Source organism: Phaethon lepturus, unplaced genomic scaffold, assembly GCF_000687285.1.
Source record: "Phaethon lepturus isolate BGI_N335 unplaced genomic scaffold, ASM68728v1 scaffold42858, whole genome shotgun sequence".
NCBI classification, from domain to species: domain Eukaryota; kingdom Metazoa; phylum Chordata; class Aves; order Phaethontiformes; family Phaethontidae; genus Phaethon; species Phaethon lepturus.
The window spans coordinates 6,262-23,276 of record NW_010556249.1 but is presented as its reverse complement, the minus strand read 5'-3'; the positions used below and the strand labels follow the sequence as shown (position 1 = coordinate 23,276).

At 39.2% G+C, this 17,015-nt stretch overlaps 1 protein-coding gene across 1 annotated transcript in view; it reads left to right on the top strand.

Moving 5' to 3' along the window:
- Positions 1-17,015, top strand: part of LOC104624930 (band 4.1-like protein 5) — a gene marked incomplete at its 3' end in the record, with an annotated part of 24,150 nt that overhangs the window by 1,401 nt on the left and 5,734 nt on the right. The window contains exons 2-4 of the mRNA XM_010292417.1: positions 9,277-9,381; positions 14,868-14,910; positions 15,981-16,059. Of these exons, the coding sequence (XP_010290719.1) occupies positions 9,277-9,381; positions 14,868-14,910; positions 15,981-16,059 (227 nt within the window). The remainder of the gene's footprint in view (positions 1-9,276; positions 9,382-14,867; positions 14,911-15,980; positions 16,060-17,015) is intronic.

Genomic DNA, 17,015 nt, shown 5'->3' with positions numbered 1-17,015 from the left:
GGCGAGGAATGCCCACAAACACTTTATAGCAAGAGTTACACTTAAAAAGTACTCAAGTTTAAATTGGTGTCTCCACATAACCAGAGCAGTAATCTTTGGAGCTGGAGTTGGCTGTGTAGGCAAATTCCTGGCGCCTCTAACAACATTTCTAAGGCTTTGAGGAGCATAAATTGAACCTGAAGAGGTGTCATGACCTGCCATCTGGACTATAAAACTTAGATCAGGGTGCAGTAGTAACTATTTATTTCTAGAGGAAACTTTTTTCACTCCTGCTTTTTTGCTTATAAGCCAACATAACTTAGATGTCCACAGACAAGGCATTATGAGTAACAGTAAATAAATATGCTAAATCTATATAGCTAGATGCAGTAATTACAGTGCATTGTCAGCAGTTGACATATACTAGTTCCTTTGGTGATTAAAATACAATAAATTAAAGTAGATTAAATGTTTCATTTCAGACTCCTTAGTGTGCTTGTTCTTGTGTCTCCACTTGTATCATTCATATTTTGGGATTGACTCTGAAAGAGGGGGGAAAAAGAGGATGGGATGAAGTGGAGGGTACAAAATCTGGGCAAAACAACATTGCTTTCTAAAACCTAAAGCTAAATTAAAAATACATGTGTGTGTTTATATATAGAGTTTTTTCTTTTAGAAAAACTTTCCTTGAGAATCCTCTTTGAACTAAGGCCTTTTCCAAGACTGGTTCTGTTACTTTGGTAGTAGATTTGGTTTAAAATGAACTCAAGAGGTGACCTTGGGTTTGCCAGTTCAGTTGTGCACAGTCCCATTGTCTACTTAAGTTCTGTGAAATTGTTTTATTAAAAAAAAATAACAGAAAGTGTTTCTTAAGACTGAATCACTTAGCAAACAGGTTAGTTCACGGCCAGAGGAAGAGTTGTCTTGGCAGGAATGAATGCCATACCTTTTTTAATCCATGGCTACATAAATACTTTACAGTGGTATAAGTTGTTGCTGCCACAGGAAGAGATGTTCCTTTCTTTATTGCGTTTGTCCTTGGTTTTGCACATCCCTTGGCAGAAGAAACAGTTTTTTTGGCAGCCAAGCAGTAAACTAAGTCAAGAAGATGCTGTGGATTCAAATAATGGGTATAATTTTGCTATGCTGGTTTCTAGCTGGAGCAATTCTCCAATCTGGTTCCCCATGTGCCTCCCCAAATGCGGTGAAGAAGCAGTTAGAGGCAGTGTCAGGCTTATGCTTGCTTAAAATTCTTCTTCAGCTATACCCTTACAGTGACTTTGTTACTGAAAGAGGAGTATTCTGGAGTTAGTAATTCATATAATTGAATATAAGATTGCTGAATTTCTGTTTAAATTAAAAAAAAAAAATCTAGTTGAAGATGTCCTTGCTCATTGCAGGGGGGTTGGACTAGATGACCTTTAAAGGTCCCTTCTAACCCAAACCATTCTATAATTCGGGGCGGGGGGGGGGGAACCAAACAACCCCAACAACAGAGAACATCATTATGTAAGCCAAATGTATTTCAGAGCCTTTTTAAGCAGCAAAGACTGATGTTTTTACAAATATTGACAATGAGACAGAAGGGACATGTAAATGATGCAGTTGAGAATTTATTAAACACAGAGCTAGGATTTGAGCAGTAACTCTGCTTTTTGTCCACAGATCTTATCTATGGTGTCTGTCAAGCCATTTAATCTGTCTGCTTTTCTATTTCTTCTGTTGTTTTTAATTACAATATTGCCTGACTTGTACCGTTCATAAAATCTACAGCCCTATGCAGTATGTAGACTGGATTCTTTTTAAGAATCTACTTACTTCATAGCCATGTCAATGACTGAAGAATATCAGTGTTATGTATACTATTTACTGTCACTTTAGTATGTTCAAAATGGGAGGCATGAACTTCATGCAGGTTATCAGTGTTCTTCTGGGGCAGATCTAAAGGTGTGGGGTTTTTTTCCCCACCTTCATCTCACATTCTAAAGTTGTGTTTCGACCTGGTAGTTTTCCTCATCTGTTGCTGCTTTTTTGAAGCTTTGTGTTTGTCCAAATGCATTCAGTGATTTTTGACTGACTCATGTGCCGAGTGACACGCTAAAAAGCTTTTTTTTTTTATCTATGAGATTAAAAAAATTTTTATAAAATATACAGTTGTCTGTGCTGCTGTTGATGTTGTTCATCCTACAGGCTGTTTACTGTTAACTTACCTCGAGTTCAACTTGGACAAAAGTTCGGTTGTGCTTTTTCTTCTAATTGTTTAAGATCTGTGGGTGGAATGTTTGCTTAGTGGTATGAGCAGTGAGAGGACAAGAACTCTGTTTTGCTGACATCCCCTATCTTACTTTTAATCCTGTTCCCATGCGAAACTAAACTCCATCTTCCTCCACTGCACCTCTGGAATTCCCAAAGCTCAAAAGCCATGAACAGCCCTGGTTTAGTACCTGAAGACTCCATCAGCTCAGTCATACCAATCTGGGCTCCCAAGGGAACCCCATAACAGCTGGAATACTGGCTCTTCTGGTGGTAATGGTTTGTGGGAAAAGACTGGTTTGGGAGGGGGAGGGCATCATAGCAGCGTTTTTCCTTGAAAGCTGTTTTTAATTGGTGTCACCAGCAGCTTCTGAAATAGTTGTGAACAAAAATGTTTGTCAAGAATTTAAAATAAAGTGCTGTTTTGAGTACTGGAGGGCTCCAGAGGATTTTTAAATCAAAAGATCTAAAAATTGAGTGTTTGTTGTAGAGATAGTCAATTCTATGCTGTTCATAGTAATTAATTGGGAGAGGGAAAAGACAACCTAGACAAAGGGGAAAAATAGTAAGATAAATTATTTAAAATAAATTTAAAGGGATACGCTTGGAATATGCACCTTTTCAAAAATTTGTGGATAGCTTTCTGTGGGGGAATAAGGTGAGCCTTACAATAGCAACAGATAGTAAGTATGGGGTCTTACAGAAGCATCGCTGTACTTTCTGGATGCCAGGGGTGTTTCAGTAAAAAAACCTGAACCTGCTTAACTCACAATTTACATAATCTTCTCATGAATAATAGTGTGTTAATTGTATTCCAGTTTCGGTATGTGCACTCTAAGTTTTAGGCAAAAGCTTCCTAGTGGTATAAGGTGAAAGACACAAATTACGAGAATGGATGCTCTCTGAGTAGTTTTTCATCTTAGAATATTCCTTAATTATGCATGCATGAAATTTAGTATGGAGATTGCAAAATGAGATGTTTTTGTCCTTATTATAATGAAGTATCATTAAAACAAGGTTTTGTATATAAACCAGTCCAAGAGCTCTGTGGAATAGCAGGAATTAGCTTAGCTGTTTACAATTTTGGAGTAATGCTTACAAAATAAGATAAAAAAGGACTGTATTTGTAGTGATTACTTTACATAAAATTAAGAAGTCTATCTGGGATGCCAAAAACGTTGCCAGCAAACTGTTAACGAGCGCTGATGTGTTTTGTGTGGAGGGAGAAGGTCTGTGTTGCTCTGACTACAAGATCAGAGATGTATTGTGATAGTTGTTTTTACTTGGTATTCTAATCTGGTGGGTTGGTTTTTTTTTTTAAATCTTGGAGAATTTTTGTGGCCCCTTTCTGAACATTTGTACTTTTAAGTATGAAATACACAATGCTGTCCATGGCACAAATGCTGATTAAAAATAAAATCTAGTAATGATAAAAATGTTAGAAAAATCAGTCACCGAATAAAATGTAATCTTAGTGTTGAAGGCTGGCTTTTACATTTCCAAAATAAATCTCATCTGACAAAAGGAATGAGTAAATAAACATTTGCTTGTGTGTGTGTCATAAGACTATGAAGTTTTGGATTAAAACGTTTTTCACTTGTGGTTTTTGCCTTAAACTATTGAAATGCTTTTCACTATTTGCTTAAACTACTGAAAGACATTTAGGGGACTGAAGCTGGAAAAGTCAATCCTGAGCCGAGCGTTACAAAGTAGGGGTGCCGGCTGCGTCGTGGAAGGGGGCCCAAGCCGTAGCGCAGGTTGATCCAGTGCTTCTGGGGGTGCCAGGTTTAACTGCATCGTAAGATGGGATGCGAGGGAGAGAGTACATGCTGGCTTGCTGCGGCACTCCTGAGCACCAGCAGCAGAATCGCCGAGTGCCTGTCCCGAGTCGTGCTGGGAGTCCAGGCGCTGTGGGTGACCGGCAAGGTGAGCGCTTGGCCACGCACGATGCCCCGGCACGGTTGGAAAGGGAGGAAAGGAGCAGCTGGAAGTGAGCGGTGGCTGCGATCAGAGTAATTTGTTTGGCCTGCAGTGTTTCTGGGGATAGTGCTGCAGGCTGGTGTAGTTGCCCGAAGGTTTAGCGTTCCTAAATCGCAGCGGAACAGTGAATTTTGTCTGAAGCCCTGCTTTCCTGCGGAGCTGCCCCTGTAAAGAGCTCGCTCAAAGACAGAGACTGCTCCTGAGAAACCTGCAGGTGGAACACCAAATAAAACTGAAATGTTTGAGAATATACTGGGAGGAGGTATTTGATCTCTAGACCTTAAGGCTGGACAAACACTTTGTATATATTCTGTATCAGAAAGAACATTAGCAAATAGATTCAGAAATTAATTAAATGAAATGTGTAACCAGAAGATATAAACTTTCTGGGAGAGGAAAGAGAACAGACTTCTGACAAAACAACCTGACAAGTATAAATGTTTTAAGTCTTTGCCTTTTTACTTTTATAGGGTCAGTAAGCCTGAGCACAGTACATTAAAATCCTTCTATGTATTATTCTAATAAATGTACAGGTATGATGGCTATTGAAACCAATTATTTATAAAGATTTTTGGGAGGTGCCGCCTTCTTTCTCCAGAGAATAACAGAACAAAATCTTTAATCCCAAACACTTATCTTCCTAAATTTTGGACAGATTGAGTAAGTAGAAGAATTTGTAAGTTCTGTCTCTGGAGGTAGAAATTATTCTCTGCAGTTTTCCAGCCTGCAGGTAGTTTTATTCAGTACAAGAGTATATGGTGCATGTTGTCAAAGGCTGGGGATAAACCAGAGAGAGAAGCAGAACTGGTGTTTTGCTGCCAGTGGCATCTTTAGGTGGAGGAGAAAACTGACTGGGGAGTTTGGAAAAGTTATTTGAAAGATCGATGGTTGGAGTTTGAGGAGAGGAGCAACTCCATTTGTAGGTCAGTACTTAAAGCCATAAGAAGATCAGGGTGATACAAATAACGTGTACTTCTAACACTGCCTTTGTAAAGATACGGGGTTTTAACTCTCCAACTCTACAGCAAACCTTAATGGTATTAACTATAGATACTGTTTTCATGATATTGAGATGAAATCTCCAAATCACTGTTGGAGGCTGCTCATGGCTTATTTTTTTGAAACCTCCCTTGGGAGAAGGGAGGTTAACTTCATGAAATATGGACAGGTTCATCTGCCACTCCCACACTGCCACGATCTGCAAACGTGCTTAGGTGACATCCTAGCAACTGGGTAGGTGTAAATCCTGAGTAGGGGTCCCTAGCTTCTCTGGGGGGTAAATGGGGTCTTCCTTAAGAAGCTGGTATGAATATGAATAGTAACCTTCCTAATGAATTGACAAAAACCAGGGAGAGGGTTTTTTGTCCTTCAGTAGCTACTGAAGGCAATAGCTACTGTTAATTATTGTTAATAAGCAATATGAACATAATCATTTGAAGAAATCTTCTGAAAAGTACAGTTGTAAAGACACAAGGAATAATAAGTCCCATGAAGGTAGAAGCCTATTCATCTCTTTTTTACAGAGTTCATCTTATATAGGGACCCCCTTTTCTTTACAAAGAAAAGAAATGAAGAAGAGAAAAATCCTTTTCTGATAAGCATTTTCGTTAGTAAATTCACTAGGTGGGCTTTTTGGGTTTGGTTTTATTTTTTTCCAGTTTTGGACACTTGAAGTACTTTGTGATTAAAAACCTGACAAAAACCTTAAAAAGTGAGCCATTCAGCTGGTGCCTGCCCAGTACACGGGTCTCATCCCCAGCTGTTGTAAACTTGTGTTGCTTGACCAGTGCTGGTTTGTACTGGCTGCTGCTAGTACTGAAAATGGCTTTTACATCAGACAGGCAAGTTGTGGAGTGCTGAGTTGGTGGCTTATGCTCTTGAATGCGTGTCCCTGAAAAAACCATTTACCTCTGAGACCATGAGAAGAGGCTAGAAATGCTGCCACTCTAGTTTTAGGCAGTGACTGAGATGCCCGAGCCAAGGTGAATGTCTCTGTATCACCTTATCCTGGCGATGAAGGGATGAACCAACCTGCTGAGGTGACCACCAGAGCTGGCTTTACCTTGCTGCTGAGCTACCAGGGTTAAGTCCAGCCTAACACCTACTCAGCCAGCAATTGCAGTTATTAAGAGCAGCATGAGATGTCATTAGGACATAGTTGGGAGCATCCCTTCCATTCAGGGGCGGCGGGGGCACGATTCATACCAAAGCGATCAGAAGATGCTTTAATCTCATTCCAAAATGTGGCATAACCACTAGATGACCTGCCCTATGTAAGTAATAGATTTTATTTAAGTTTCCCTGTTGATTGTGCTGCTGTGAGATGTTTGCTGTCGCTTCCGACAGAGTATAGCAAACTGTGTAAATCAAGTAGTCGGGTTTTACAGAGTTACAAACTCATGAGAAGTTTAATTTGTACCCTGGAGGGAGGACCAGCCACTGGCTGGACTGCTTGTGAGTGGAGTCGTTAATAGTTCATTGGTAACCTTTAAGCAGCTTGAAAATATTTGTCCTTTGAGAGGAACCTGAGCATGGGGTAGCAGCAGGATAAAAGTGTCATTTAAAATTACTGTTGCCATTAGAGAGTGAGGGTAATTTTTCACCAGAAAATGTAATGAAAGTGTATCTTTGCTATGCCTTTTGATTAATAAAAATTGACTGGTTACAAAGCAGTAATATTTTTGGTTGTCGTTTGCTTAAATATAAGTAGGAAGGACTTTAGTAAGGCTGTAAGAAAGAATTTGAATTTAACATTCAAGCACGTGTGAAGCTTTTGCTGACTGGCACCAAATACAGCCCTGATGGTTTAAGTCATATGCAAAGTACTGCATAATTAATTCCATGTTGACAGCTCTGGTGATTTAAGTCAGAAAACAACCGGTAGCCCTGCAAATCTTTCCACAGCTGCTCCAGTGCTATTCTTCAGGGACTTTCTCCCACATTAGTCATTCTGGGTCCACTTAATCTTTGAGTCCTTTGCTGAGATTACCGAAATGGCGAACATGCTCTGAAACTAACCTGATACTGCAGAATTTTGAACAGTGATAAGTTTTAGTTGTTGGTAGTCTGAGATGGTATGTGTAGTAATTCCAGGCTCGAGTCAAAGTGCTCCATTGCCTGTCCCTGGGAGGGAGTTTGGCTGAGATGACTGGTCAATTAGAGTTTTAAAAGATGATTTACTGAGGAATTGAGAAGAATCTAAAATGTTCTGCTCAATAAGTGGAGATTTTCCTCTAGTTTTAGACAAGCTGCAGAAAGCTTCATGCAAAATAAAACATTTTTCTTGTTTTGCTGTAGCAAATGCTGAATTGGTTTCACTTGTATTAGTATATCTTCTTGCTTAAGCAGAAGATACCCTGTGCTGAGAGTAAATATCAACAGTTCAATGCCTTGCTCTTTCAAGAAAGAGGCTACAGACTCAAATTGTGGAAGAAATATGTGGTTTTATATGTAGGCGATTTGCCTTAAGGCTTCTGTTAGGAGAGTCTTGCTGGCATTTAATAAATCTGTTATTGCCTGAGAAGTACTTTTTCTTGAAGTCAACAGAAAAAAAAAACTTGCCCTTGAACGAATTTGATGAGGTCTACGTCTCGGCACTTTCATTAGATGACGTTTTGTAGATGCTGCGTGCACGTGAAGCTGCCTGCTGGTCTAATTGCCTTCCGTTCCCTCTACCTCCCCCAATACTTGGAAATAAATAACTGTGGGAGAACTTGCTTAGGCAGGTTCCGTTCACAGACTTTTCTGAGATTTTGCTTTGAGCTGTGAAATGTCATGTTGGATTTAACTAATGCATCAAGTAAACCAATGATTATGATTGCAAAGTTGAACATAAAATATTTGAAGATCAGGATAGAGGAAGGTGGTAAAAACTATGCATGCTGCCTTACTTACATGGATATTGCTCGGTGCTTAAACCAGATTATTTCTGAGAATAAGAATACTGGCTGGCCCTGGATTTTGAGAGGTGGACTAAATCTGCTAATAAGTAGCATACTAAAAAATATGCTTAGAAAGTTAGCCCATTTGTCAAGTTATGAATGTATAAATATTAAGATAAAAGATTGCAAGATGATAGCATTATGGAAATATCCTTAAACTGCTTGCAGAGTAAGTATAAATCCTTTTTGAATTTCTTTGCATTTAAAAATATGTCTTTTCAACACAGTGATTTGTACGCTGACCTGCTAATTTATTAATATATTTTTATTACATTTAGGCATCTCAGGTATTACTCTTTAGCTTTTCCTTCAGTGTGTTGCTATGAAGGAGATCATAGCATGAAAAAATTATGTTGTGTAGAAACTGCCCTGTGCTATTTACATGCCTTCTCTTTAAAAACAACTGTTTAATTTTTTAGATCGTCACTGTAAAAATGTTTATTTGAGGCCAGAGCTAAGCTTTTTTCATAAATTACGTATCAGTGTATGTGATGGCTTCTTGCACCTACAAGTGAGTTTTATGAACTTGCTTTTGTAACTGTGTTATCTAAGTACTATTTGTTGAAGTTGCTTGCCCTAGACTGTTTCCTGGCAGTTGTTAAAAGCACTTGCTGATGGAATGCTATATCCTCATTCAATATGCTTTGCTACCTGTTTCAAAACTAGTGAATTGCCTAGGTATCAAGCAGTGGTAAATTCGTAAGCAATTTGCTGTACTTTGCTTTGAAAATTTTCCAGTACGTTAGTTATTGCAATTGTACTAGCTATATTTCCAGTTCTACTGAACTTTGGCGAGTAAGGAAAGCCTGAAAGGGACAATGATAAAATGATGTTTTAACACTCTGTGTTGTGCAAGTCAGTGTTGACATTTTCCAAAAAAAGGAGATTGTGCAGGTCCTTTAAGGGTATTATGTGTGCTTCTTGTGGGGTGTACATTTGCCTTCAAGAAAAACAGCCATCAAAAAATATGAGAGAAACCCAAAAGAATTTCCATATAATATTGTCAGAAGCTTAATTTTGGGATTCTCTTACTTCGGGAATTTCAATATAAAGTATGCCTAGAAGAAGGTAGATGTTACAATAAATCTTATCTGCTAAGTACTAAATGCTTTTATATTTTCAGAAAAAAGCCAAAGGCCAGCTCCTGTTTGAACAGATCATGTATCATCTGGACCTTATAGAAAGTGACTACTTTGGATTAAGGTTCATGGATTCCGCACAAGTGGCAGTGAGTAGCAGCGCTTTGCTTTTTTTTGTGTGTGTTTGGTTTTTTTTTGTTTGTTCGTTTAAAGCAACAGTCTAAAAGTTAAAAGTTAAATCTCAATATTGACAAAAATGCTGTAAGAAAGCTGCCTTTTTGAGTTACGTTTTGTGCAGAACCTCTGTGGGGTGTTAGTTTAAGTGATGCCAAATTTAATTCCACCTCAACCATTCTAACATATTACAACACTGTTGTCTCTTTCTCGTCTTTCACTTGTTCCTGTCACATCTTCTGTTGTCCTTAGGCAGGCTGGTCTGGTAGGACCCCAGAGCCTGGCATGTCACATAGAAATTCTTGATGCTGCGGATGCAGAGAGAAGGGGCAAAACTAGGGTGTGTGCTTGGCCCTTCATTGTTCTACAGAGTGGAGAAAGTTTTCCTTTGCCAATGCCATCAACTTTCTTGTCAGCCGAAGTCATTGTGTTAATGTCTGCTTGGGAAATAATCTTGGCAAGAGGGGGGTATACCTTTGATTAGGTCAAATCAGTTGTGACTCAGACCTGCAACTAGAAATTTTTGGGAAGATATAGGTGTGTTTGTACATACCAGCCAGTTTGAGTAGAGGGTTCTTGCAAGCCTGAGTTTAAGTTTGTTGTGTGTTTGTAAAAGCGTGACTGCTTTTGAAAAAAGCAGCAGAGCATTGTTTGTGAGAAGCAACCACAGTTCTTGCTGTACAGTCTTGAGGGCTGTACAGTTTTATATGGATACTTCTTATGGCCAAGTACTTAATCCTGCACACAGGGTAGCTGCAAGTTAAGTGAGGTGTTAGACAAGGAGTGGATTTTTGTCTCTCTCCTGCATCCCTGTAACTTAAACCTGTATTCACTTATCCCAACATCCCCAGGTAGAATGAGATCTGAGTTTTCATACTGTGTATGTCAGTCTTATTTGTTAGACGTATAACCTAATTGGTTCTGTGTTTCAAGTCCCCTTCAGAATTATTTCATGATTAGGATGGCAGAGTAGAAACACAGATGGTTGCTGCTGAGCTAAATGCCTGAATTGTTTGAGGTCAGCATACAAAATTGAAGCAATGACATATATCCCTTTTATTCTGTGAGGGTCTATCTCCAGAACAATTTGAAGGTGACATCTTAATTGTTACAGCTTGGTACAGTGGCAAAAAAACTCTCCAAGCTTGAATATTTGAAAGAAGCTGACAGCTTTGGACACAGTGTTGTCTACCCCAAAGCACACTTATAACCTGATGCCTTCTTTTCATAATTACTGCGATCGAGTTTTATGCTTAGCTTGTAATTGTAGAGAATATCCTCTTTGGAAAAAATAATTTGTGTTCAGCATCTGAAGCAAACTTTATGGCTAGTGGGATTAGCTGCTGCTGGGCTGCAGTTCCCAGTAGTGAAAGTGGTCTTAAACCTCTTGCAGAACAGACGAGTTTAAGGAGAAAAAGACCATTACACTAATGGAGGGATGTCATTTAGAACCATGCATGCCTTCTACAACAGAAGTTAGAAAACAGCCCATTGCATACCATTTTATATTTATAAAAATCATGTTATCTGTGTTAAGCATGTGCAGTCTAGGATGTTGACTGTTGATAGTGAATGACTCCACTGCATTTATCTTTTTGCTTCAGGAAAAAAATAATCTGTACATTTTAGGTATCCTAACTCAATTTCTGCCATGTGTCTTCTGAAGTATTTACATGTGCCTATAGGATCTCATAAGAGCTCACAGTGCGTTAGTTAAAACTGGTGAAACTATCTGTATGGTAAACTTTTTTCTCTTATGATTCTGTTAGCAAATAATGTCATTTTGTCTTGAAATGGGGGAATAAGAGTTAATCTTTTCTGCCTCAGCAATGGCTTATGGCTTGCTTTTGTCCAGCAAATTGTTACTTCCAGTCCAGACAGCACTTCATTATCTGATACTGCAACATCTACCAGGTACAAGTGATTTCGAAGTTAGTTTGCTTTCTTTTCTTAACTATTTGTGACTGAAAAGAGGCAGAGTAGAGATAACAATCTGTTTAAACTGGACTTTAATGATACACTCTGTGTAACGAAGCAGAAAAGATTGTGTTGTGCCCCAAGAGCTGAACACAACAGCCAGAGATAATTGCTTTAAGAAATGAAGAACTGTTGTGATGGCAGCCGTTCTTGCAAAGAGGAGCTGGCACATTCTAACAGAAACCCAATCTGCAGCTGGAAACAAAGACAGAGACTAATCAACTGACTTGTCAAAGATTATTCAGGAGACTTGTTGAACAAACAGTGTAAGAATCCAGTCCCTTACTGTGGACAGAATTGTTGCTGGCTCTGAAGAAGATAAATCTTTCTGCTAACCAATTTAAATCTAAGCATATTGCCTTACTAGCTAGTTGCACCTGATGATGTAAAAACACTGGTGAACTAGCAATATGTAGTTAAATAAAAAAATTGAGAAATTCCCCGCTTGTTTTAACTACAAATGAGTTTTCAGTAGAATCATTTTGAACAACTGAAGGATAGCTTTTTTTCTTGTTTTGAGCTGCTGAAATGATTAGTAGTTAGGTGTTTGAGTTCATGATGTACTGGGGAGTGGGGGGAACCCAGATAATACAAACTCTTCCTAACATTTTGGATTTTAGGATTCAAATACTAGCTTCTTCAAAGAAGTTCTTGAAACAATTAGTGAAGTGAAAAGAATTGTCGTTCTCATGTGATTTCTGTGTTCATTGCTAGTCTCATGGCTAGGAATGGATATCCCCTGCTGCCCAAGTAAGAGGCAGGTGATAGCAGGAGGAGTTATTTGAAAGTTTGTCCACCCTATATCAGACTTGGCCTGGCAGCCAAGGGAACAGACTATTGTTATTTGAGTAACTTTGATTCAGGCTGACAATGAACAGTGCAGCACGTCCAGTGATACAAAAGATGAAGACTGCTGTTAACTTGTTGGGCTATTTGGCTTTTCCTCCAAAAGAGGAGAGATGTTTCTAGTAAGGAGGCAATGAACACTTCACAGGTGGCAAATTTCTGATTTTAATATACAGGTTGCAAGCGTCAAACACTTGCTCTTCTTAATGGAATTGTACATGTTGGTTTGTTACTCTGTCAGTTTTATCTAATGACATGCTTAATGCTGAAAATTGTTTGTATAGCATAGCACTAAGTATGCACCCATTAATTCCGTAAAGTATGGGACCAGTTTTAGTCTCACTGTCTTACTAAAAAAAAACTCGTTTACCCTACCTTCTTGAAATGTTGCTGGGTTTGGGGGGTTTTTTATGTTTTGTTTTGTTGGGGTTTTGTTGGTGGTTTTGTGTTGGTTTTTTTTTTTTTTAATTTCTGAAGCAGCGAACTGTTCTAGTAAGGACTTCCAATACACTCTGCAGTCTGTTGTTCATATTGCTTTTTGTTTAGCATACTTTATCTCTGGATTTCAGCAGTAGACTGTGCTGAGCAAACTCTCATCAAAATGTAAACATTTTGCCAGGACCACTTGAATTCCATTTTAATCACTTGGAATAAATCTTAAGTTTACTGACATTTGTGTGTGTCCATGCATGTGTTGGTTTTATTTTTTTTGTTTTGGTTTGGGGTTTTTTTGGTTTTATGATTTGTTCCTCTCCTCCCTCCCCCCACAATTTAAAAGCAGTTCTGTTTCCCTTCTTCTATGCACACCCTTACCGTTCAGACGGAGCTCCTGTAGGCAGTGGTGGGAAAAGCCAAGCAGAGTAAAACACTATCAGTGCCTGTCGCGGGCCTCTCAGTTGCCTTCCCGTGGAATGTGGAGGAGATGAGAGAAAACAGGAGGGAGATGAAACAGGCGTGCACAGCCAGTCCTGGAGCCTCAAAATGGCTCTCTTTGCCACTCCTGTATCTAAATCACCTGCAAGCCTCCAAGTGGGTAGTTTGTATATTTTTATGGTGGAGGAAGGAGTAGGTAAATTGTCTCTTACAGCAAGTGAGTTTATGGAATAAGAAGAGATCATTTTCTTCATGAAACAAAAAAAAAATTGCTCAACTCCATTTCACTGGTAGTGTAAGCAATTGGCATAAATACTTGCTTCATTCTTCCTTAAGCTTCCTGCCTTATTTAAAACAAAAAATTAGATGCATTTCGGGTAGCTTTCTGTAGCTACTTTGTTTTAATAGGTGATGAGAGCATTTTCAGCTGTGTGCACAGCAGCCGTGGATGGTTCGGTTGTTGGGATCTGCAGCTAATATATTAATCACTGCCTATCCTGGCTATATTACAGGCTGACTTTACACACTCTCTGCAGAAGGCAGGGCTGCTCTGAAGACAGGAATGTGTTTGCACTTGGCATTGCAACCTGAAAATACCGGTTCTTTCTCATACCTCTGTTGCTTTTTGTCCTCCATGGGGCCCGCTGCGAGCTTCATGGCACATAGTTTAACGAAAGGAGTGTTGCTAAGTGTATAATTCATCTGTATTGGTTGCAAGGTGACATTTGGGATTGATCAAATGAGGTGGTGTTACCTGGGCATTGTGAACCACGCAGGACATGGTGTGCTAGGTAGTTGGCTCTGAGTCAGTGCAATTATGTTGAATAAGGTGCTGTGTTTACTGCTTAACTGAGTCACCTCCTTTGGAGGAGGGAGCTGTTCACCGTGCACAGCACTTTGAAGTAAGTCTCTACCGCTAGCTGTGTGTTAGCTTTCCAGTTTTATCTTTAATTCCTGGTATAAATTCTTCAGCAGTGGGAGTATATGCAGTTATTGTAGGGAGCATAGCTTGTATGTGTAGATGTTTCTCTCGACCTGCCATCTATAGCTTGTTTTTCACATGCTGTTGTATGCAGTGTAAGAGAAGTCATTATTTTGGCTTCACATCTAGTATATAGCTTATAATTAGCATTAGTAGGTGAGGCAGTAACTTCTGTCCTTCCACGTGACAGTTGCTAAAATGTCACCTGGGAATAGATTTCAGAGAATTAGGTTGAGCTGACCCTTATGTCCAGACATAGACAGCTTTGCTGTTACTACACTTGAGTCATCTAAAGAAAATGCCTGAAAGCCAACAGTATTTATTTTGTCTCTCCCCTTCCCGAGTAAACATCACACACAACTGAGTGCCAGAGTCTCCAGCTATGATTTATGCTTCTCTGGCACATTGTCACTGGCTGACCTACTAATGTGTGAATTAAGTATTTGTTTGGACAGGATGAAAGTTTTAGTAATTAAAGTGGTTTGTCAGTGCTTTTTTTTTTTTTTTAAGTAGATAATGCTTTCTTGAAGATTGGCTTTAAATAAGGTATTACAGGATGTTTCTGTTGTTCAAAACTGATACTTTGCACTACAAACTTTGAGTGAAAGGATCTTTGATGAGCACTGAGAGAGGATGAATTATGAAAGATTTGGATTGGATTGTTTTAATGAAATACTTGTTATTCCAAGATGGCCTTCACTAATGAATAGGGTTTCTTCCCTTTTTTGTTCTTTCTGTGAGATTTCTTTATTGATAATTCAATGGGGGTAATTTCTTTTTCAGCATTGGTTGGACAACACAAAAAGCATTAAAAAGCAAGTTAAAAGTAAGTGCCCTTTCTGTTTTCTCTTGAGATCTCATACTGAACATACAGGAGGCACAGAGAGTTGAAATGGGTGGTGGGGGGCAGTGTCCTGTGAGGGATGACAAGACCTGGTGACAGAAACCCAGTGTGGTGCTGCCGATTGTTTAATGACCTCTTCCCCCTGTAGCTTATATTACTTTAGTAATTAAACATGTTATAGGCTCATTAATTATAGTTTAAATAGAGTCAAGGCAGCTGAAGATGTTTTAGTGTTATAGGTTGTTATCCTGACTACAGGAAAACTTGTCTTGGAGCCTCCATCTGTTGGGGAAGTCGTGAATGCCTGAATCTGTGTTCAGTCCGCCAAGTCCTTACCTGCTGCACAAGGGTTTAGTGTGGCTGATTTTTGTTTAGCAGCTTCCTTGCCCTGTGCTGTGGGAAGTCTTCAGGGATTTGTGGTGCTGTGTTAATACAACAGAGGGTTTGGAAGCACTGAGAGAGAGAAAATTCCTCCTGTCAAATGCAAGAATCAGCAGAGCACTGCACATTTTTAAAGAACGGTTAATCCATCCTTTTGCTGAATTAACTCTTTGGTTTCCAAAAAAGGTGGTTTTTCACAGAAGGGTTTGTTAAATCCCCCTAAAATATGTCTAAACTTCTGTGGAGTAAAGGGGCCTGAGTTGTCAGCAGTGGGTATTTCCCAGAGCCCTGGGAAGGTATTAGAGACCAACAGAGTGCTGGGGGGTTTGGTCAACTGCAGAGACAACATGCACAGCTTTCTTGGTGATGGATAGAGTCCTTAAATGTAGGGATTAGCCTAGATTCATGTGCTCTTGGCAGGACGAATCAACTTAATGTGATATCACTGTTCGATTGACTTGTAACATGTAAAACTATTTTGTGTATATATTTAAGCATCCTTTGACCCTGATGTTTTTAGTGCATTTCCCTGTCACAAAGGACTTCTTGCCTTAAGACCTTCTGGTAGGACAGAGCCAATTTCAGTCAAGTTTTGTGATGTGAATCTGTGTAATAAAAAAAGTCTCATCCAGTAACTGTTACCACTGTCTTGAATGAATTCTACTTTGCAGTTGGCCCACCGTATTGTCTGCATTTTCGTGTAAAGTTTTACTCATCAGAGCCCAACAATCTACGTGAAGAGCTAACAAGGTAAGAGGGATTTTGTGAGAGAGAGATACCCAGATAAGGCCAGGAAAATGTTTTTGTGGTATTTACTTAACCAGTTGTATGATGTTTTGGAGAATTCCTGAAGAGCTGCTTGCTTCCTTGGCTTTTTGTAAATGTTTCTAATGTGATAATGAAATAAATGAGCTCTAATATAAAGAGATCTGTATATTTACTATATTACTTGAGGCACCATTTTTCATTAGGCAATTCTGGCAAGTGATCTGAGTAACTTGTATGCAATGGACAGAGGTTTCCACTGAAGAGAACAGGCATCATTCCCTTTTATCTTCTTAAGCTGCATTTAGTTTCAACAGTATGCAGTCATCCTGTCTCTTTAGGCAGAAAAGTATTCAGTTGCAAGTTAGAGCTTCTCTTTGGCAAAAATAAGTTCAGTTAACGTTTCATTACTTCTGTGGTATTTGCAGGGCTTATGGAAAGGGAAAATAGCGTTTTACTACCATGCCGAGAAGTGAGTTGACAGTACTAGACGTGTAGGATTGTAGTATCAGGTGAGCAGCAATTTCTCTTGATTAAAGCATTTCACAGATCTGTTCATAATGCTGCATATCATGTTGGACCGAGACATACTTGGGGTGCTTTGAAAGAGAATACAACCTACCATCTGTCAGTAGTATAAGCCTGTTGTGAAAGGCAGCGTTTCTTTGCATTGTCACCACTGCTGCTGATCCGTTTTGGAGAGAAAATGAAGTTGTTATGTTTTCTTGATAGATGTAGACGCTTCATACCCTCAGCCATTTGTAAGAGCGTGAAGTGCATTTGTTTGTTGTTCAGGTTTATGTCCGTGTGGATCTTCGATCTGCACTTTAGCCAAATCCCTAGGAGTGCTACCAGGAGGATTATGGTAGCATTACCCCTTGCAGCCATATGCACCCTGTGCAGCTTCATACTTACATGTAGGAATATAATGTTATAACCGC